This window comes from Dreissena polymorpha, chromosome 9 (genome assembly GCF_020536995.1).
Source record: "Dreissena polymorpha isolate Duluth1 chromosome 9, UMN_Dpol_1.0, whole genome shotgun sequence".
NCBI lineage: Eukaryota > Metazoa > Mollusca > Bivalvia > Myida > Dreissenidae > Dreissena > Dreissena polymorpha.
Genome location: NC_068363.1, coordinates 93,169,931 through 93,192,982, shown reverse-complemented (window position 1 = coordinate 93,192,982; position 23,052 = coordinate 93,169,931). Strand labels below are relative to the sequence as shown.

Genomic DNA, 23,052 nt, shown 5'->3' with positions numbered 1-23,052 from the left:
TACTCCCACACCGGTCGACATACGACACTTGCGCGATAATGGCTCGATATATCGCGCGAGTGTCGTATTGAGGGTCGAGAGAATGTCGTGCGTCGAGAGAATGTCGTGTGTCGACCTAGTGATTTTTAGGTCGACAGGCTACATTTTCGCGATATATCATATTGAATGTCGCGCGTCGTATCGTGCGTCGAGAGAATTTCGAGTGTCGCGCTCGAAGGTCGACACACGACATTCAAGCGACATTCAAGCGACATTCTCTCGACGCTCAATACGACGCGCGACAAATGAGTCGACAGTCAAGATTTTCTGCGATATTTTTTTTCTAAAACCCAGCGCGATATGCGACACTCAAATATTGATTGTCGCATGATTGTTGCGCGTCGAGAGAGCGTCGAGAGAATGTCGCTTGAAGGTCGACACGCGACACGCGACACTCAACTTGGCCCTATCCGGATTCCGTAGTTCAGCTCTTCGTGTATTGGGAAGAAATATAAAAGGTATATAAAGTAATATATATTTTTCGCGCTTTCTAGCAATATCATGTTTAAATGACAGAGTAGCTTGTCCAATGAGTCTTTCTTGTAGCTTTTTTGTCCGCCGATATATTTTGTTAATTTGCGCTTCGCGGAACATCGTTCACCACTAGTCACAGAAATTGGAAGTGTTCAGATGTTTCGCAGAACTATAACGGTGTTTGGGACACTTTCTGTTAGATAATGATTCAATATACAGTTAAGTATAATACTGTACCGATGTACACAGTGAAACTCGTCTTGAAATGGCTTTCAGTTCACTGCTCAGATCAACTGCATAAATATATTTGGAGTTTCCAAGCTGCAAAGCTGTCTCCAGATTGAAACAGTGTTCTATATAATGTCATTGCTTATTTATTCTGCAAACGGTGAACATCATAGAGGAAAAAAAATACCGAACTTATCGGCTGCATAACATTGAATCTTTTTAGAACCGATTGTATTGCTGTGACAAGAACAGCGAAGTAAAAGTTAACTTTGAATTTGTCTTTTGGATCCTGAATAGGTTCATTGTTATTTTCTTCTTATGCAAATAGTTCCTTCTTTCTTCTGATACGAGTTAGTTCCGGTTCAAACAGTGCTGGTATCTCTAAACTGACTGCTATTTCAGCTGCGTTTAAGGGGCCTTTTCACAGATTTTGGCATGTTTTGAAGTTTGTCATTAAATGCTTTATATTGATAAATGTAAACATTGGATCTAAAAAGCTCCAGTAAAAAATCAAGAATAAAATTTTAAAAAAAGTAGCCCGCAGCAGGGCTCGAACCAGTGACCCCCGGAGTCCTGGAGTAAAAACCAAGTAGACCGCTCGGCCATCCTGCCAAGTAAGTAATAGAGACGTATTTTATACTTTATATAAGCAATCTTCGTAGTTTCACAAAATTAAACGACAACAACAGAACTCTCCAAATTATTCAATCGTTTCCCGTTGCAACGCTTTATAATTTTCAGGTTTTTAAATCGTCAAAAGATGCATATAATGGCTATATTAGACCATGGTAAATGTTCAGTATTACTGTTTCCTCACAAAAATTTGCGGATCTGCAACAACTTTTTTCAATTTTGTCAATTTATAAAAGCGTGAAAAGATCCCTTGAAGCGTTTTCTCTTAACCCGTGTCATTTTTGCGGTTAACGAAAAGCTTTTTGAGATTATTCAATGCAATGAAATACTTAAGTACGTATATTTTTTATATTTATATTTTTACGGAGCTCATAGTGCCGCACTGCCGCCCCATACATTTGCCGCCTTAGGCGACCGCCTTGTTCGTCTTGTGGTTAAACTGTGCCTGCGGTGACCCTTCCCCATAAGATAGGAAACATAAGATTGCCGCGATCGTCTTTGACAATCCATACAGATTTACATGTTATGTAATAACGTTTGCGGTGAAGAAAACATAATCTCCCTGGTATTTTTATCTGTCACATTCGATGTCCGTCTTTTCCATCGTCAGACCGTCAGTTCGACAATGGGGTACTTTGTTCGGGAGATAGTATGCACTAATGACTCGAATTTGACGAATTATAGATCTATCCAGCATTCTTATAGAATAGATATGTGTCACATACCCATATACCCCGGTGTTCTCGTTGATTTCGCTCCAATTACTATTTGTGAAGATATTTACATTTGTTAAAAGTAGAAGTTAATATGTATAAGATTTCTGAAGCTACGTTCAATGAACGTGTTCGTGCCATTTTGTGTTATTTCATACTGTTTTTTCGTAAGTCTTTATATTTGAACTGGACACTTTTAACGCCCTTTGGTACAGAAATAAGCCTAATTTATCCACTGCCGCATAAATATATTTAAGCGACCAGATAAGTTTTTACATCCTAAATATAAAAATAGTTTAACGAAACTGGGTCGGCACGCGGCTGCTCCAGGGAGCAAAATAAATGTAAAATACAGCGATCTTTTAAATGAAATGCACTGACAATGCACGGTCCACGCGGTCGTGCGATTTGACAACGGCAGCGTTGCAATAGTCAAAACTTAGACTTTGTGAACCTTGTCTGTGAGGTATGAAAATACGATTTTTCGAACTGTTCATGGAATGTCATGTCATGGTTTGATCTCCAGTTCAGACGAGATTACATAAATTCGTTCCGTTTTTGTTTTTGTAACTTGAACAGATTCCCGATTTAGGACATACTTATACGGTGATATGCGTTCCCATTAACTTAACAATATTCAATGTGCTCCTTTAATTGCTATGCGACACGAATGATCATGCTATTTCTTTCAATACATTATCGATATACACCCCGTTGTAAAACGTGACCTTGTAGCGCTCTTTGACGAACCAATACGATCAGTTACTAATATTGTGATGGGCAATTTATGTCCGTGAATCTTCGACTATTTCAGATCCGCAAATGTTTCCCGATTATGGTAGGTTCTCACTGTGGTGCGATCCTTAACGGTTCGCCTCAAGTTAATTATCGTGGTTTTCCTCTGCGATTTGAGGCTTTGCAACGAAACGATGCGCATCTATACGTTATGATACACTGCATTGCGCTCTTTTGCATTATTTTAAAGATTTTACAATGACAGTCCTGTGAATACCTACGCAGATACGATTGCATACGGTCCCTCGGAACATGCGATCGTTGAATGCGCAACGATTTGAAAAGTACAATGTCACATGATTTGATACGATGACTCCGGTAAAGAATTGAGCACAGTTGAGCGCGGTTGGTCGTGTTAGTATTTGCTTCCCTTCCCTTTTTAATGTTCCAGCCTTTTAAAACTAGCCTAGCTTTTTTTTTTAAACAATCAGAAACGGTACAGTAAGTCAATTAATTACTATGCGCATAAATTTGCATCAGACGATTTTTCGCGAAAAAGGTCAGCATTCCCATTAATACCCCACCCCGCCATTTTAAGGTCTTGTTTGAGCAATACTATTAAGAAGGTGATGTAGGACGTAGAATTAACATAAATGCCATGGTTGAAATAAATGATATGATCAGTCCTCATGTGATCGGATATGAATAGCTCACGATTAAGGCCACGACTTCAAAAGTGGCGTGAATAATGATAGTCTCAGTGGGTACCTTACATCAGACGTTTCTAGAGTTATAGTTTTTGTTCCAAAAAGAATTCCCAAATTATCCGTGTGAACATTTACTTTGTAAAAATCGTTGTAAGCGATAACAAATTTAAATTAACATAATATTTCGGTAATATCAAACAAGGTTTTACAGTGCTGAGTGGACACATTATAGTAATGTCCAATAAAGGTCCAATGTATACAACAACATTTAAAAAGTTTGAATACTTACGTTTGTATGAATTTGGATCTGCTGAAAGAGGGGCGCCATCCTTTTTGCTTGCAGTCTGAAAATGTCTAACAAATAGATCTGCTTCGTTACTATCCTGCATGGGCTAGTGTAATGAATAGACCCTGAAACTTTTTAAGCGTTGCTTTAATAGAGGTAAATTCGCTAAGAGTAGCTCTCTGCTCATAAACGAAAAGTATCTCAATAGAAACATAGCCATCAAAACGCTTGTATTCGTCTTATTTGCCTTGAAATGAAGTGCTATAATTTAGTGGTCCGTGTCCTCATACCGCATTTTGCACTTCGCCGCAGCTGCCTCTTCAAAAAGGAGGAATATGTCAATTGTCCTTGGCGAAATTTAACTTATAAAATACCAATATGTCCGGTGCTGCGCGAAGAAAGGTTATTTTTAATCATTTGTAGACAATTTTAGTCGTAAATGGTAACGGGTATTACTATCATTGCATAATCGCAATATAGTGATAAGATGTACAAATATAATGTAGTTCGGATAGATATGTTCGGATAATGTTAAACCTGCATATGTAAACTTTTTTCTTTTGCAAATCTACGATTCATCGAATTAGCATTATGTTATATTAATTTTAAATAAAGATGATAAAAAGTGAATAAACTCGATTGATTAGCTTCATTTGCACGGATTGACATATTGAATCTGTGCTTTCCTCAGGATTTGTTCAGCCCACTGGGTCGTTAGGGTCAATAGGGGCCTTAGTGGTGGGTTAGTATGCAGGAGGGAATCCCGTTGTTGTTTTTTTGTATTATTATTTTTTATATATGTGTTTTTATAGAAACAAGGAGTGCAACTTCATTTGCTGTAAATCTACACTAGTCTATCTTTACTGTAAACCATGTAACTCGAACAATTTTTAATGAATCAACTACACACTGGTTGTTTCCAAAGGTAATAAAACAGGAAAAATTAACATCAGTATGCAGTACCATTGATTCAGCAGTACTTTGAGATTTAATGAAATAACGTCCAATAGGGACAAGGTTTTTCCAACTGAACACGCGTGTATCGCCTGTCTTGTTGCTTGCATTTTTACACAACAATAAAATAAATACACCACTTTTCCTATGACATTGGTAATGTTTGCATAGACTTTTAGTTTTTTCGCCCTTTGAATTAGGACAAACAAACAACAAGAATCACATGAAGCTCTGTTTTTTGTCCCCTACCGGTTTAACAGGAGGGGACTTATGGTTTGCGCTCTGTGTGTCTGTCTGTCTGTCTGTGAGTCTGTCTGTCACACTTTTCTGGATCCTGCGATAACTTTAAAAGTTCTTAATATTTTTTAATGAAACTTTAAACATGGATAGATGGCAATATGGACATTATGCATGTCATTTCATTTTGTTCCTTCGTCAACAATTGTGGTTGCTATGGCAATAAATCTGAAAATGGTGGAATTTCTGACAAATTTTGGCTTGACAATAGCCTTGTTTTAAGCTAGATTTTGTTTATGTCACGTTAACATTATAGTTTTGAAGCATGTTTTGGATTACAAATTTAAAAATGCTTGTTCGAGAATTCAACAAAACATTTATACTTGTGTCAGAGCTCCAGATAAGGATTTGTGAACTTATTTCACTGTCTCATCCGTTTTCCATCGTGTTTTCTAACGTTTTAAGCCACCGATGCAATCAAATCGTTTAATGTCGGGGTGATAATGTCTTATTCTGGGTTTACCTATTTAATGTCAGGATGGTTAAACGACACCGTATGTAGTCATTATATGCCAACAAAGTGTTGTTTTGAACCGCTTTCGGTTAAGCTGGCATTCCATTTCGCGCAGACATATTGTTTTTGACGGATTTACAAGTTACAGGAAATCACGCGACAGAATAGACAATAAGATATGAACCCAGTCTACAACTTTTCGGTAATTTAAATTAACGAAAAGCGCCATAAGGTTAGAGACCAACAAATCACGCCGCGCTGACGCAGACGTACGGCCAGATTTTTTTCGTAAATGCGTAAAATGGATATTAAAGTCGTTATTGTACGTCCACTTTATAAACATTCATGCGTAAATCTTCATGAAAAAGGTGTATTTACGGCTGTACGGCCCTTATCTGGAGCTCTGTTGTGTGAAATGAATTCAACAATAATTTGTTAACAAGCTTTACAAGTTGAATAAATTATTTGACCATATGAGTTGTGTTCTGAGAAAACTGGGCATAATTCATATGCGTAAAGTGTTAGCCTGTGCAGACTTTTTCATTTAAAGGAGGTCTCTTCTACACAAAAATCAAGTTAAGGCAGAAAGTGTCGTCCCTGATTAGCCTGTGTGGACTGCACAGGCTAAGCTGGGATGACACTTTACGCACATGCATTAAGCCCAGTTTTCTCAGCATGCGACTAATATTATGAATGAAAAGCTCAATATCTTTAAGGATTACACCCAGTAAAGATTACACCCAGTAAGGATTACATGCAGTAAGGATTACATGCAGTAAGGCAGTTCCCATCTTCAGATTTCTAAGTAACTTGCCGTAATTTCATTGTTGAGGTGTACCGGTAAACTAAGGGACCGATGGGTGTGGTAGATGACAAAGACAACAAACTGTCACAAAAACACAAACTTATTTGAATTACATCACTCGCCCTCTGCATAATTTTACTGCAGGAATTGATTGCCTGCAAGTGCTATGTCATGCAAAGCGTGTGCTATCATTTGTCAATATCAATTTTCCAATACATTGATGATCTGCCTTTAGGTGGGCTTAAGTTGGGTATAGAAATACATGCTATAGACAGAGGATTGTAAACCGGCTCTCAAAATATTCAGCAAAGTCGATAGCACTTTGATCTTAAGAAAGGGTAGTTGCAGTCACTAGAAAAATACACTATTTAGTAAATTTCAAGCGCGCCTAGGATTTTTATTTGAAAATTCAAGCCCCCCTGAGAGGGACAGTCAAAAAGGGCCCGTGGAAAGCACTGATTAAATAATTTCTATTTAAGTGTGAAAAAATAATAAAGAAAAAAGTTGTTGATCATGTTTATTAATTTCATTTTCTATTTATTTTTCAGCTTGGTCTTACAGGCTTGAAGCCACTAGAAAATCCTCATGAGGTAAGAAAAGAATGAAGTGAATACCATTTGAGGTTTACTACATTTAGTGTACTTCAATAACCAGCTTGGGGAAATAACCACAGTGCATCAAAACCAAGTTATTGACTCAAAACATAAATTGGCCCCAATAACAGAATGTCTTAGTTATTGGACATAATTATTTGCAAATTTGACCTTGCTCCTAAACCACTTGGCAGATGTTCAGAATCACTAGAATATCTTTTGTACAAGCTTTTCATTCAATATTGTTTTGGTCATCTGCAAGTATAAGTAACCCAATTAAAATATAACAAGAAACCGTCAGAGACAGGTGATGCTCCCCATAGTTTTTTTTGTTACAATATTGCACTATATATTCAGATAGAAGGAAACGTCTTGAGGGCACAGAAGTTGGGGGGACAAGAATATTTTTATATAAAATTTCAAAGGGCCATAACTCTGTGAAAAATCAACCGACCAGAACCCGCTGATAATATGCACATCTCCTCTTGGTAGTGAAGCTTCCCATAAAGTTTCATTGAATTCCGGTCATTAGTTGCTGAGAAATAGCCCGGACAATAATTGCACACTATGTACAGTTAATGGAAAATTTCAAAGGGCCATAACTCTGTGAAAAATCATCCGACAAGAACCCGCTGATAATATGCACATCTCCTCTTGGTAGTGAAGCTTCTCATAAAGTTTCATTGAATTCCGGTCATTAGTTGCTGAGAAATAGCCCGGACAATAATTGCACACTATGTACAGTTAATGGAAAATTTCAAAGGGCCATAACTCTGTGAAAAATCACCCGCCGAGAACCCGCTGATAATATGCACATCTCCTCTTGGTAGTGAAGCTTCCCATAAAGTTTCATTGAATTCCGGTCATTAGTTGCTGAGAAATAGCCCGGACAAGAATTGCACAATATGTACAGTTAATGGAAAATTTCAAAGGGCCATAACTCTGTGAAAAATCATCCGACCAGAACCCGCTGATAATATGCACATCTCCTCTTTGTAGTGAAGCTTAACATAAAGTTTCATTGAGTACCGGTCATTAGTTGCTGAGAAATAGCCCGGACCAGAATTGCACTATATGTACAGTTAATGAAAAATTTCAAAGGGCCATAACTCTGTAAAAAATCATCCGACCAGAACCTGCTGATAATATGCTCATCTCCTCTTGGTAGTGAAGCTTCCCATAAAGTTTCGTTGAATTCCGGTCATTAGTTGCTGAGAAATAGCCCGGACAAAAATTGTGCACGGACGGACACACATACACACGGAAGGACGGACAGACGAAGCAGCGACTATATGCTCCCCGCAAATTTTTTTGGGGTAGCATAATAACAATGGGAAATCTCAAAAATTTGTGGTAAAACCACAAGATCACACCTTTTATATTATTGGTTGCACTACTACTGAGTTATGTTCAAAAACTATTTTTAAAACTTATGTTTTAGATCCATCAACTGCTATATGCAATTTTAGTTTCATTTCGATAGACTCTTGATTTTAACCTGTATCAGAAATCAAAACCACCTTATAGCGAATGTATCCAGAGGTACTGTTCCAATTCATTTGGTTAGATTAGAAAAATGGGTATAACTTTATTTAAATAGGTGTAAATAAGGAAAAATGATAGCAGCTTGTATATTAATATAATAGATGATTCAGATTTTTAACCAGGTTTTCCGAAGGAAAAAACTGGTTATTAGATTGGCGAATGCGGGCGGGCTGGCTGGCTGGCGGGCTGGCGGAATAAGCTTGTCCGGGCCATAACTATGTGGTTCATGGTCAGATTTTAAAATCATTTGGCACATTTGTTCACCATCATTGGACGGTGTGTCGTGCGAAATAATTACGTCGATATCTCCAAGGTCAAGGTCACACTTTGAGTTCAAAGGTCAAAAATGGCCATAAATGAGCTTGTCCGAGCCATAACTATGTCGTTCATCGTCAGATTTTAAAATCATTTGGCACATTTGTTCACCATCATGGGACGGTGTGTCGCGCGAAATAATTACGTCGATATCTCCAAGGTCAAGGTCACACTTTGAGTTCAAAGGTCAAAAATGGCCATAAATGAGCTTGTCCTGGCTATAACTATGTCATTCATTGTGAGATTTTAAAATCATTTGGCACATTTGTTCACCATCATGGGACGGTGTGTCCCACGAAAGAATCACGTCAATATCTCCAATGTCAAGGTCGCCACGACTAAAAATAGATTTAAAAAAAAAAAAAACTTACAAAGGGGGTTAATTTTTTTTGGTCATTTCAAAAGTTCAGTTTGAGTTTTCTCCCTTTATCATTTTTTTTTTTCACAATGAAAACCTGGTTTTGTGACAATTTTGTCCCTTGTTTATTGTTTATTGTTTTATTGTAAGAATAAAATTAAAGAAAGATAAAAAAGTAACCCTCAACTGGGCTCTAACCACTGGCCCCGGGATTAAGTCTTACGCTTAGACCACTTGGCTATTCGTGCTTGATACAATGAAAGATGTATTTTATACTTTTAATATATACATGTAAGCAATCCTCGTAGTGTCACAAAATATGATGACAACAACAGAACTCCAAATTATTCAATTGTTTTACATGTACATTGCAACACTTGATAATTTTCAGGTTTTTAAATCATCAAAAGATGCATATTATTAAGCAGGTTTTCCAAAGGAAAAAACTGGTCATTAGATTGGCGAATGCAGGCAAGGGAAAAAGCTTGTCCGGGCCATTACTATGTCGTTCATCTTCACGTTTTAAAATCATTTGGCACATTTGTTCATCGTCATTGGACTGTGTGTCGAGCAAAAGAATATCGTCGATATCTCCAAGGTCAAGGTCGCCACAACTAAAAATATATTGATTTTGAAACAAGGGGGGTTTACTCTTATTTCTATCCCTGCATGTAAATATGGGTAAATGAGGATATGCTGACTAATAATTCTATGATAAACTATGATAAGCAATCAGTAACAATGCACATTTTGAGTTGTCTCCCTTTATCAGACCTTTTTTCAATTTGAAATCAAGGTAGCCACGAGTAAAAATAGATTTAATTTGAAACAAGGGGGGTAACAATGCACATTTTTACTACTTTTTTAAAATTGAAAACCTGGTTTTGTGACAATTTTGTCCCATGTTGATATTTGAAAGCATGGTAAATGTTCAGTATTACTGTTTCCTTACAAAAATCATAAGGAAAATATGCAAATCTAAAATATTTTTTTTTAATTTTGTCAATTTACCAAAACGTAAAAAGGTTCCTTTAATTTATTTTGTAAATGTTGGGACATGCAAGCAAGACACTACAAGTTTTGTTAGAGTAAAATAAGTTGATATGTTGTTTTAATAAAAAAAATATGAAGATGTACGCAAATTAAGAAATTCTGGTCTGCACGCCACCTCATAAATGGTCCTTGTCCAATGATTCATTCCAGCAAATATATGACAATTTGATTTGAATGTCTCATTTATTAGACTCATAATATTAAATATATTCCCTTTTCAACTAATCCATTGTAAGATGCGTTTTTAAAATGCTAGTTGCTCCTACCAAAATTATTAAATAAACATGTGCTAGCCTTAATTTACAGGGTAAACTCACCAACTCTTATTTCTATCCCTGCATGTAAATATGGGTAAATGAGGATATGCTGACTAATAATTCTATTAAAACGGTGAATATCAGTGGTGTTTTATAAATTTGAGCAAAAGATGGGAGCTCGAAAAACACAAAAACTTGACCAATGTGAAAATGAGTGACGGTATATTTTCTAGACTTGTTGACATGCTTCATGATGTTTTGATAATTATTTATTATAAGTTTGTTTAAATGTTCATTGCAGAAACTGACATTATGGTACGAGCGTATACTGCGAGTCCTGTCTAAGATGCCCCCTCAAGCTGCATACAGGGTGAATACAGAGGCTATTGTCAAAAACAGACTGGCTCTCGTGAAAACGGTATAAACTTCCTTGCCATGACCTAGTTTGGAATTAAAAGAGCTAAGTACATGTGGTTATGTAAGTAGCAATGCTTCTCATGTCAGAAGGTTGCATTGATTGTTAGAAGAATAAGGTTGCTTTTCCAAATGCCCTCCCTGTTGTTTTACAACAAATGTAAGGTAGAGTGCATCTATATTGTCACTGTGAAGGATTAATTCTGCATACAAAGCTGGTAGCTAAAATTACCAAAATACCGATGTTTGGGACTGGTAAATTTTTTAGTTTCTATTTGCTTATGGCTAGCCAGTAAACTAAAGTTCTGTCCAGAAATATTGCAGAGATGACAGGTTGTATGGCCAGTATTGAAATATTAACTTTTACTGACACTGTAGTATTTGAAGCATAAAGTATTCTTTTTATTGGTTTGGGTGATAAAATTAATTTGTAGAGTTCTTAGGTGTGCAAGATAAGTTTTTTTATAATTGGAAAAATTTAGCTATTCCCAGTCTTTACATAGTTAGTATTTAGGTGTCCTGTTACCAAACTGTAGTCCAATCATGTTTTTACCCTCATTTATCACTGGAATCAGTGTCGTCCTCTTTCAGTCAGCATCTGTCTGTCCGTAGACACAAACTTGTCTTAGGTGTTCTCCACTTACTTTTCAACTTACAACATACAAACTTTTAGGTTTTGATCCTTATCATATGAAGTCAAGCATGTTGGATTTATATCTTCTTACATTTAGCTTTACCAGTAATGCCTAATTTTCAAAATAAGAATGTCAAGATTTTTGAAACCATAAGATTTGTTACATGTAGTTTCTATTCTGCCAGTGTATATAAATGCACACTCTTGATGACACATGCATACACCATTTCAGACACCAGATATAGCTGCCCTTGAAAAGCAAATTAACTGCGGAAGCATCGAGGAAGTTTTCAGACAAGCAGAGCGTGAATTATTCCTGGCCCGTAACATGGTGAACTACAAACCATGGGAGTCTCTTATTGCGCAACCTCCGAAGAACCAGTTTCAGTGGCCTCCAGTTTAAACTGACTATTTATATCAGTAATATATGACATTGTATGAAAGTATGAGGAACATTTATTTGCGGTTAAAGAATTGGCATTTAACAAAAGACTTGCATTCTTGATTGTGATGGTGTCATAGTATTTGTCTGTGACAGTGCTGTTTGGGTCTGTGTGAAAAATAAAATTTAATACAAAAGTCGCTTCAAGAGTTATTACTTAATTTGTAGCTCTTTATTTTTTATTGTATTATAATTGATACAGTTAATACAATATATATATATAATACAGCAACACAATAACAGACAGCAAATACAAAATATAATTATTAAGTTAATGCCGCAGATCACTTGAAAATACATGATGGACTGACTACATGTATAGTACTATGTACAGATTATAGTAATACATGTTTACAATAAATAATCATAAAGAATAAACAGGCAATGATTAGCACAGTACACTATACAAAGAGGTTTGGAAGTACAAATTATTCACTTGTCCACAAGCGTGTAACTTGAGTAGTCCTGTCTAACATGATATGTTGTTAATTATGCCCCGGTAGGAGGGCATAAAGTGATCGGACTGTCCGTCCGTCTGTCTGTCCGTCACACTTTGCGTTTAGGTTTCTAAAAATGCTCATAACTTCTATGTCCCTGGAGATATTACCTTCATATTTGGTATGCATGTGTATATGGACAAGGCCTTTCCATACACACAAAAATTTTGACCCCTGTGACCTTGACGTTGAACTTAGGGTCCGCGTTTAGGTTTCAAAATGTGTGTTTAGGTTTCGAAAAATGCTCATAACTTCTTTGTCCCTTGAGATATAACCTTCATATTTGGTATGCATGTGTATATGGACAAGGCCTTTCCATATGCACACAAATTTTGACCCCTGTGACCTTGACGTTGAACTAAGGGTCTGCGTTTAGGTTTCCAACTTTGTGTTTGGGTTTCGAAAAATGCTCATAACTTCTATGTCCCTTGAGATATAACCTTTATATTTGGTATGCATGTGTATATTAACAAGGCATTTCCATACGCACACAAATTTTGACCCCTGTGACCTTGACATTGAACTTAGGGTCCGCGTTTAGGTTTCGAAATCTGCGTTTAGGTTTCGAAAAATTCTCATTACTTCTATGTCCCTGGAGATATAACCTTCATTTTTGGTATGCATGTGTATATGGACAAGGCCTTTCCATACGCACACTGTGACCTTGACCTTGAACTTAGGGCCCATGTTAAGGTTTCGAAATCTGCGTTAAGGATTTTAAAAAAGCTCATAACTTCTATCAAGCGTCTCTAGGGGGCATAAGTCATCCTATGGTGACATCTCTTGTTTTCTTATAAATTTATCACAGTTTGATGTTGATGGTGATTATGCCGACTTTTTAAATTATTATTTGAAAACTTCACAACAAACAAATAACAAAATACTTAACAAACTGTATATTTGGATCTACCAAAAAACTAAACAAAAACTTTCTATTGGGAATTTGTGGCAGATTTTCGGCCTAAAAATACAATAAAAAGAAACACAAGTCACATCAGGGTATAGACGGCATGAAACAAGTCAATTCAGGTGTTTGTACTCTATTTAAACTTAGTACCCAAAAAAAGGTACATTTACATGTACCTACCAAATATTCCAATATAAAGAGAGCAGTAATAGCTCCTAACTTGATAACAGTGAAGGTAACGAGAAAATCATATCTCAGTGTATCATATAACAAAATTGTCAACGTTATTCCATAACTGGAAATAGTTCAGACTAAACCTTTACTAAGTGTAAATATCTGTAAAATAATCTACACGGAATATACCATTACCATTATATTAAAACATGATCTTCAAACATCATTATGCATTGATATAAATAGAAATGGCAAAATATTTGTACATGTTGACTCCTCACAGGCACACTGCATGATTATTGTTAGCATTCTTTGATGCAAATTCATTCAGACTTTTTCTGTACCTTTGCATATTGGGACAGTGTTATTTCTAGGAAAAAATGATTGACAAAATGTATTTGAAAAATGTCACAAATCTTCGAAAGGAAATGGCCTGATACATACACAAACAATCTGGAGTATTGTGGCAGATGCAAATCCATTAGTTTTATTAAGACAAACCCTAAGCAAGAAAGAATTGCAAGTAAAAAATGCTTCAGACACTTTGCCTGTTTATTTGCATTCCATGCAATCAGTGCCCCACTGACAGCTAGTGCAATATGAATGCCCAGACAGATTTCAAACCCGAGAGGGTGAATGAGGACTGAGGCATAACTGCTTATGGAAACACTGGTCATCAGTACATTTCTCAGTGTGCTCCAACCAAAACAAATGTGAAGCCCCCAAAGGAAAGTCCACATAAAGAATGGAAACGTAATCCACTGGTCCAAAACACCAAAACCATGCACTTGTGTCAGAATTCTTAGCATCTGTATTGGGCCATAGAAGCAGCTTAAAATGTTGAAAACATAAAACATCTTTGCATCATCATCTTTCAACTGTCCTCTCATGAGAGCCACTGAGGTGCAGGCACACCAAGCTGCTCCAACAATAACGTAACCGATGTTGACTGCTGTATTCAGAGGCATATCTAGCCAAGCCGGCAAGACTTTGACCAACACAGGATGCAGCCTCTCTGCATAGTGGTCGGGTCCAAGCTCCACTGTGGCATCCTGGAAGTACCCACTGAAAACTAGGCAGCACAAGATGCTTGTTCCAGTGAGAATGACAAAAAATCCTTTCACCATTACTGCTGGCAACATGGTAGAAGCCTCTGTCGATTTAACCAACATTTTTACTTTTTATTTCCGGACCTGAAAATATATTGAACACAGATAAAAAATAATCTATTTGGTTAAGAATGAGCTTTTGCTTCCAGAGGTCCAGGGTCAACCTTTTTTCTTGCAAAAAACGGTTAACACCATTCAAAACATTATAATGCACCATCAGTGCAAAAATACCATAAGTAATTAAAATTCAATGGCACATGGTACCTTATTGCACCAACTGGGCAATATAATAGTTAGAAATAAGCAAACAATTAACACAGATTGCTAACAATAATGATGTCCCCCATGTATAAAAAAACAACACTTTTAACAACTAGATGTACATTTCAGACGTTAATAGAGTAGTAACTTCACAACACTTACTTGGAATTTAGAAACAATGGGATGTAATACAGAAAAGTTCAGTTCTGGATGCAGTAAGAAGTGAAATGTACAGTCAATCAACCAATTTAGAATCACCCGGCAAAAAACATTAATTCTTTTGGCCACAATAATTTCTTTCGGGATTTAGTGTCAATGTGAGAGGATGTAAAAATAAGGATAAAATTTATTTAGTATGATTACAGGTTAGGCCCAGGGTTGTCACGAAAAACCTACCCCCCCCCCCCCACCCCCACCCCCCCGGGCAATACTCTGAAAGTGGGCAATACTATTTTTTCTTCATTGAACATGCAGTTGTAATTGTTTTTTATCATCCTTACTTCTCTGCTAGCCTCTATCGCAAAGAAAAAAAGAGTTAGCAAATGCTGTTGGCACTAATTTTGAAATAGAAGTAACATATTGTCACTGAATGATATATAAAATTTTACTGCAGACTTCAAAGTGACTGTTGTTTAATTAATTACAATATCATTAAACTTTAAGGTCAGAATTGAAAATGAGGGATCATTGAAGAAATACTTTTTTATATTGAAATACAATTAACAGGAATCTGTCACTTACTGGAGCAATCAAAGCATGTTTTAACAGTTTATGGGAGGGCTCTAATTGGCACAAGTATGTGTATCTTTTATGGCCCCTAATAAACAATTAGAGGGCCTTTGTCTGGCCTTAATAGGGCCCTTATGTGGCCCAAATAGGTCCATTGTTTATCTAAGTGGCACAGTGTTACTGTTATTTGTACAAACTGTATTTCATAAATGATGACTGTGTCAATTATTTAAAACACTAAATTGGGGCATGAGTCTTAATGCAACATACATGTAAGATCAACTTAATTATTTGAATGATAACAAAAATATATATTACATGTATAATCCCTCATGTCTCTACCCATTTCCCTTTTCCTGCATGAATACCATTCCGTTACATATCATTTCATATTTTTAGAAAAATAATGTGAGTTAATAAAATGTAAATCAGATAAAACACAGATACCAAGTTATACCCAGTATTGTCCATAAAGACCATAAAATTGAATTTCATTTATGTAAAAATAAGAAAGTATTATTAGGATTCCAAACTTTCCACATGATGTAGTTGGTTAAAATGTAACAAATAGTTTCTAATTATTAATAATTAATGGATATGTTTTTATAGAGACTAATAATTATATAAGTTATATAATTGTGTAATATCTTTATTACCCAGTAAAGCCCATCCAAAACAAACACAAAATGAATTGCACTTTTTTTTGCAGAAAAAAGTGATTATGAATATGCATCCACATGAAGTAGAAGTTAACAGTGTAAATAATAGAATAGAATTGCTAAAATTAATAGTTATTTTCTGTTATGTACTAATTTAAAATAATTAATATTATCATTATGCAAGTTGTGCTGTTGTATAATTGTGTAATATCTTCGATACCCAAGTAATGCCCATCCAAAGAGACAAAGAAAAAGAATTTCCATTTTCATGAAAATGAGAAGGAATTATGAATATGTTTTCACATGCATTAGAAGTTGACAATGTAACTAATAGTTAACAATTGTTAATAGATATGTTCTTTTAATATGTACAAACTCATTATTATCGTACAAGTTATACAATATTGCAATACATCCGGTCCGGTAGTCTTAGATAACTTGCAGGACCGGACTGGGATTCAAAGGACCGAAACATCAATGTACAAACATATATATCGTATTTATATATTTGCGAAGTAAAGTTTTATGTTGTTCGGCAACAACTCAGATGCTCCATTAATACTAAGTGTTGGTTGTTTTCCTAAGTCGATAAGTTGTATGGTTACATATTTGTTTTCTTAATTCCAGGGGTGTCAATTGACCCAAATTTGAAATCCGGAAAATTAAGCTAGGGATCTGGGACCGCAGGACCCCAAAGGGGATTAAGGGCTGAGTCCCTATGGGGGACACCCCTTTGACCTAGCTTATTGTACTATTTTTGTAGAAAGTCTAGTTGCAATTTCTGGTGACTACAATGCGAAATATTATAAACCATACCATCTGTATCACCGCATGTGTATCGTCATTCTATAAAAATGTTATAAAGAACGTCGAAAATAAATTAAAATTGACGAATCATACTGTATCCTAATACGACAGTCCGACATGTTTTGCACATATAATAAAATGTGCTTCATACATATCGGTTGAATGTAGAAAATGAAAACGAATAACCAGTAACCTAGCAAAAATGTAATCAATATATAATTCGGTTAACATATTACTTTACAATATGCTACTGCAGTGCTTAACATTGCTATAAATCGATCACTTAAAATTTCAAGATGGCGACATTAGCAGCATTTCGCAGAATTGTAAGATTTTTCGGAAAGTAGCGAAGAGGTTTCGTCAGTTACTGTTTATTTTTGCCAGCCGCTAACCAAATAGAAATCAATAAATAAAAGACCAGACGAAATTGGTACCAAGTGCAAATTTCCAGAATGCCCATGAATATTTGTTCTCAAATGATCGCACACTGGAACGAATTCTATAAAATAAATCAACTTTTCTTCTTGAATTATTTCCCGGACATTCGGACCGGCAACATGGCATTTTCAATCGGACCTGTCTTTAAAATGTCGGTCAGGTCCAATGGTCCGACACTTTTGGGAATGTCTGTGCATTTGTTTAAAGCTAAGTAGGCAAGTAGGTCATGGACTTCATGTACGACCATTTGTTTATCGATATGACGTCATGCGCACTTTTGCACATGTGCATAAAGAACCAAAACAAAACGTCCAATAATAGGTGCTGTTCGATTACAGGTACTTCAACGATATTGAGGAAAAAATATTTTTCATCAAAACTCCAAGCATTAAATTTTATCCCTCCAACAGCTACATTTGTACTGACATTGACTTTTTGAAACATGTTTTTTTTCTACCCCATGTGGAATTTAACTGTTAACCCAAACAGTATCCAAAAATATGTTGCTCATAACACAGGGATCGTTAGGTAAAAAATACTCTATTATACTATATACATATGTACAAGGGATACAACTGTCAAATTTCCTGCACAACATCATGGTCTGAACAATAGCAAAAAAATCGCTTCCAAAAGCAATACTTACACCAAAAAACTGTATAACAACAGCTCAGACATTTATCTATCAGATAATAACTACGTTTATAGCAGTAAAAGTGTTCATAGTTGTGTTTGAAACGAAAGTTTCATGAAAAACGGTAAAATTTTCGAAATGCGACACAGGTGTGCACACCCACTTTCACACATTTTGTTTCATAATTTAATAATTACAGAGAAGTTGAGCAAATTTTACCTTGTTTTATTATCCATAGACACTTAATTAATCAAAGTAGACACCTTCCATAATTGCATGTAACTGCATATATGTAAAACACCGTAAATATTAAATTTGTTTACATTTCTACCATCTTCAAGGATTTGTATGCAATTTGTCAGGTAATGTTACGTGGAACGTGAATGGCTGGATTTATTACTGCAGTGAAATTTCAACCAATCAAATCGCATGTTAGAAATACATGTGAACTATCCAAAATGAAAGTAAAACATTGTCATTGTGAAATTGAAGCAGATTGATATGAATTTCTAGCAAAATATGCTCACTGAATAGTCACTATGTTCTATTTCACTATGAAAAAAACTATCCAAGGAATATGTACCAGCAAAAGAGCATTATAACAAAGGAATACGAAAATTACTTCTAGAATTCTCAGTTTTCAGCTGTACACACCCGTGTCCAAGTAAGGATTTTTAAGCATTTTGAATGAAACTTTCTCTCTTAGCTCAATGAAAAGCTTGTACTTTATTGCCAAGTGTATTATTTTCTGAAAGATAAATGTCTTGGCTGTTGTAATACAGTTTAATTGGTGTATTTATTGCATTTGGAAGCAAATTTTTCGCTGTTGTTTACACCATGGTTGTGTGCAGGAATTTTCACAGTTGTATCCCTTGTATATATACAGTATGTAGTATAACATAATATTTTTACTTAACGGTCCCTATGGCTCATAAGTCATACAGTCGATCGGGTAGTTCCGGATCTCGGGTAATTCCGAATCAACTCTATGATTTAATTAAAATATTAGACTAAAAGATATTGCCATATCAATATAACTGTAATTTTTGGAAAATGTGATCAATTTCAAGCAATAACACAGTTTTGCTTCTTATTTCAACGGTGTTTTTATTGAAAATCACACTTTGGTAACTATCACAGTCGTGTCATTTTACCGTCGCACCGTCTATCTATAACACGCGTCAACAATTAAAAGACGATTTAGAAGCACATTTCCTTGGTAAATGATTGTACATTTGGTATGAATTTGTTTATTTATTATTATTTTTTAATTCCTGTGAGTAATTTTAGTATATGTTTATGATTCATGGAAATAAAAGCATGGAAATTGCACCTCGTGTACATGTCAGTTGCGGATCAGCTGATTGGGGAAAATCTCAAAACAGTTTATTGTTGTTTAAATACTGTGTTAGTAATATTTAATTATAATACTATTTTGTGACTTCAATGTCGAGAAATACAGAGAATAAGATTGAATTTTGTTTATTCTGTCTGTCTTTCTGCCCTAAAACTTTAACCTTGATCATCAAATGAAACTTTATGGACCTGGTTCTCCAAACTTAAGATGTTCTTGCATCTGATTGAGATCTATTATGCAAACCAGTTATGAGGCATTAGGTCTAAGTCAAAAGGTCAAGGCTAACACATACAGTAAGCATTTGTTGAATGCATCTTGGTTTGTTTGTATTTTTATGTGTTTAGTAATAAGTTATAACATTGAAAGGTATAATAGCGGAGTAATAAAAACCAGCGGAGTGCTAAAAACTGTACTATAGAAAAATTTAATTTATAAATAATGATGTTAAGATGTTACTAGTGCTGGAAAGAGATTGGTAATATTTTAAATATTTATCCTATTCTTAATGTGTATTTATGCTGTGGTTTTGCATTTCAGATAATTGTCAAGTTAGATTGATGGGTCCTAAAAAGCACGGGTGCTCTGCACAGTCATTGGCAAAGAGGCTGAAGCGGATACTTTTATATATTTTTACATTTTTGTGATCTTATTATTGTTAAATGTTGCCATAATATGTTATTTACCAAAACGTTAACTTGATATCTAGTATTGTCTTCCATTTTTTAACCATTTTTATCCCAGAGGTACTGGTTTATGTTGTGTTTTTTTATACTTTTATTACATTATTTTTACATTATTGTGATCCTATTATTGTTACATGTTATCATACTATGTTATTTACCAAAAAAGTAACTTGATATCTAGTATTGTTTTCCATTTCTTTAGCAAATTTATTCCAGAGGCACTGGTTTATGTTATACTTTTTATGGATGCTTTTATATATTTTTACATTATTGTGATCCTATTATTAGCAAATGCATTCCAGAGGTACTTGTTTATGTTCAGTTGTCATTTTTATGCCCCCGGATCGAATGATTGGGGCATATAGTTTTTGGCCTGTCTGTCCCAAAACTTTAACCTTAGTTAAAGTTTTTTGATAACTTTTGCAATATTTAAGATAGAAACTTAATATTTGGCATGCATGTGTATCTCATGAAGCTGCACAATTTTGAGTGGTAAAAGGTCAAGGTCATCGTTCAAGGTCAAAGGTCAAAAAAGCTTATCCAAGGAAGTAATAAGCTTTAAAGGGAGATAGCTATCTGTACCTGCCAAATGATAAAAAAATCAAAGCGGTGCAATAGGGGGCATTGTGTTCCTGACAAACACATATCTTGTTATAAAAACATTAATATAAAGTTCTGTATTTTAAGAACCTTAGTTATAAAAATATTTTCTAGTCAAACATAAAATGTTCGAGTCATAAGCATATATGTCATATTTTCATACAGTTTGTACAGTATTGTGATTCTAATGTTGTTAAATGTTATCATATTATGTTCTTTCCCAATAAGGTATCTTGAGTTTATCAATAAATTGCTTGTATTGAGTATTTGTGTTTGTTTTATATAACCAATAACACAGAGGAATCCATTTCAAATCAAAACATAAATACTTTCCAACAGCTTTATTCTCCTGTACAGACACATACCCTATAATGTTTTTAAATTGTCAGACAGTTATTAAACTGAAACGAACGAACCTATATGATGTTTTATTTAATACATGCATTATTTGTTTTGACCGTCAAAATAATTGTTGACAGTCAAAATAAATTTGTTTTGACAGTCAAAATAATTGTCGACATTCAAAATAAGTTTTGAGATGATCCCTGACCTTCATCTCCCCTATAGTCCGAGTGATCCGAAATTACCGCACTTTATTCAGAACTAGCAGACTTTATGCAAGTGAATAAGTTCAAATTGGCATCAGAAATGTATTGGTAAGTATTAATAAATTAATGTGGCCTGAAAGATGAAATATTTTGCCTCAACAATCCAAGTATTTTGAAAGCAATTGCTTTCTTTTAAAAATATTAACACCATTATTTACGCTAGTGATCCGGAACTACCCGACCGACTGTATTGTCCTAGATCGTCATGTGTAATATAATTTTCAAAAAGTTGCGTGTTAACAAGTATATACAACTCATACATGCCTCACTTTGTAGTTGTTCTTCTTGAATGCTCTGAGCTTTTATGAGTACATACGTACACCCAGAGGGTCAATAGCTGGGAGTTTGATTATTGCAACTACACTTTGTAGTTAAACGTTGCCAAATTTTCTTTAATCGCTGCTGTTGACAAAGTTGTTGTTGTAGGCTCAAAATAAGTTAGGTTACATCGCACTTAGAGTTTTCGGTATCCGGAGAAGTGCCCCCCCGGAGAACTGCCCCCCGGAGAACTGCCCCCTTATTTTAAAGGTGGCGGAGAGGTGCCCCCCCCCCATCAAATCGGTAGGGGCGGAGAACTGCCCCCCGGTGTCATATTAGTTATTAGTTACGTAGTGAAAACAATACTTACGGGTAATTTTACGTTATCGCCGTACACATTTTATCCGGTAACAATTTAATTTCAGTACAAGTATATTACCATTTATCGAACTGAATAACACAAATTGTCTAGAGGCATGTGATAAAACTGTTTAAGGCCCTTGGTACGCATCTGCACCACTCACTATACATGAATGCCTTGTAAAAGTCGTGTTTTAATAAGAGCGCGAAACATAGTCGAGATCCACACAGGAAACGCGTGCGTGTTAATACTGGCAATGTGTTGCAACTAAATATAGACGTGCAACTCGGTACTTATGGAGGAAAAGTTACATCGGAATTAATTTACATTATAAAGATAGTATTGACCCATGGAAAAAACGTTAAGTGACATATAAAAAAGTAAATTAATAGGCAAGGCAAAGGCAATAATTTAGCTGACTTGAAGAAAAATGTGAAGTGAAGTTGAATTTATAAGCAATTTATTTATGTTGTTTAGTTAATTCATGTCTTCTAGCACCTTATCCGTCGGTAGCATCGCCAGACCGTCGAGTCGTCCGCAGTTTGCATTTTGAGCAGATCATGTCGACATGCCAAACAAACAAAATCGGTAACAGTTGCTTTAATTAGCAGCTAATAAGGCAGGCAGAGAACTTGTTACCGTTAACGATAAGTACCGCGATCTTTTAATTGGTAGACCGGACCGACCTTAATTGTTAAGAACTTGTAAGCTTTGAATAAAGCCGCATACGGGTTTATTATATTGAACCGTCCAAATCCGTAATAGGCGAAAACAAACAAACAAATTATTGTTTTCAGCTGGCATAAGGATGGATTAAATTGCATGCTAATTGTTTGTTTTTATTACGGGGAAAATATCAAATAATTCAGCCGCGAAAACTTTTTATTAGCAAAAAGTTATTTGTTTTTCTTTGTTCACATTGACGAAAATCACGTGATTATCAAGTTGGCGACGTGATGACGTCCATGCCGAGGCAGGTATTTTATGCCGTTTTATAACTTTTATTACTTGTACAACTTTATATTACTTTTGAA

The 23,052-nt window shown here is 35.4% G+C and overlaps 2 protein-coding genes across 4 annotated transcripts; one reads left to right on the top strand and one right to left on the bottom strand.

The window, feature by feature from the left end:
* The first annotated feature begins 4,095 nt into the window (after window positions 1–4,095).
* Window positions 4,096–12,076, top strand: LOC127846758 (NADH dehydrogenase [ubiquinone] 1 alpha subcomplex subunit 5-like). The gene is made up of 4 exons (XM_052378278.1): window positions 4,096–4,217; window positions 6,874–6,915; window positions 10,748–10,864; window positions 11,727–12,076. Exons 1-4 carry the CDS (start codon window positions 4,194–4,196, stop codon window positions 11,895–11,897), a joined length of 354 nt encoding a protein of 117 aa, XP_052234238.1. The 5' UTR covers window positions 4,096–4,193; the 3' UTR covers window positions 11,898–12,076.
* Window positions 12,074–21,835, bottom strand: LOC127846754 (transmembrane protein 187-like). 3 transcript variants are annotated; one of them, XR_008033642.1, is made up of 3 exons: window positions 21,664–21,835; window positions 12,709–14,707; window positions 12,074–12,543 (listed from the first exon to the last, which is right to left on the bottom strand). XR_008033642.1 is itself a non-coding variant. In XM_052378270.1 (2 exons), exon 2 carries the CDS (start codon window positions 14,684–14,686, stop codon window positions 13,838–13,840), a length of 849 nt encoding a protein of 282 aa, XP_052234230.1. In that variant the 5' UTR covers window positions 14,687–14,707; window positions 21,664–21,835; the 3' UTR covers window positions 12,074–13,837. The 3 variants fall into 3 exon arrangements, 2 of the variants coding, with proteins under 2 accessions (XP_052234230.1, XP_052234231.1); XM_052378270.1 differs by having other exon boundaries at window positions 12,074–14,707; XM_052378271.1 differs by lacking the exon at window positions 21,664–21,835 and adding an exon at window positions 18,371–18,513 and having other exon boundaries at window positions 12,074–14,707.
* Window positions 21,836–23,052: the final 1,217 nt, after the last annotated feature.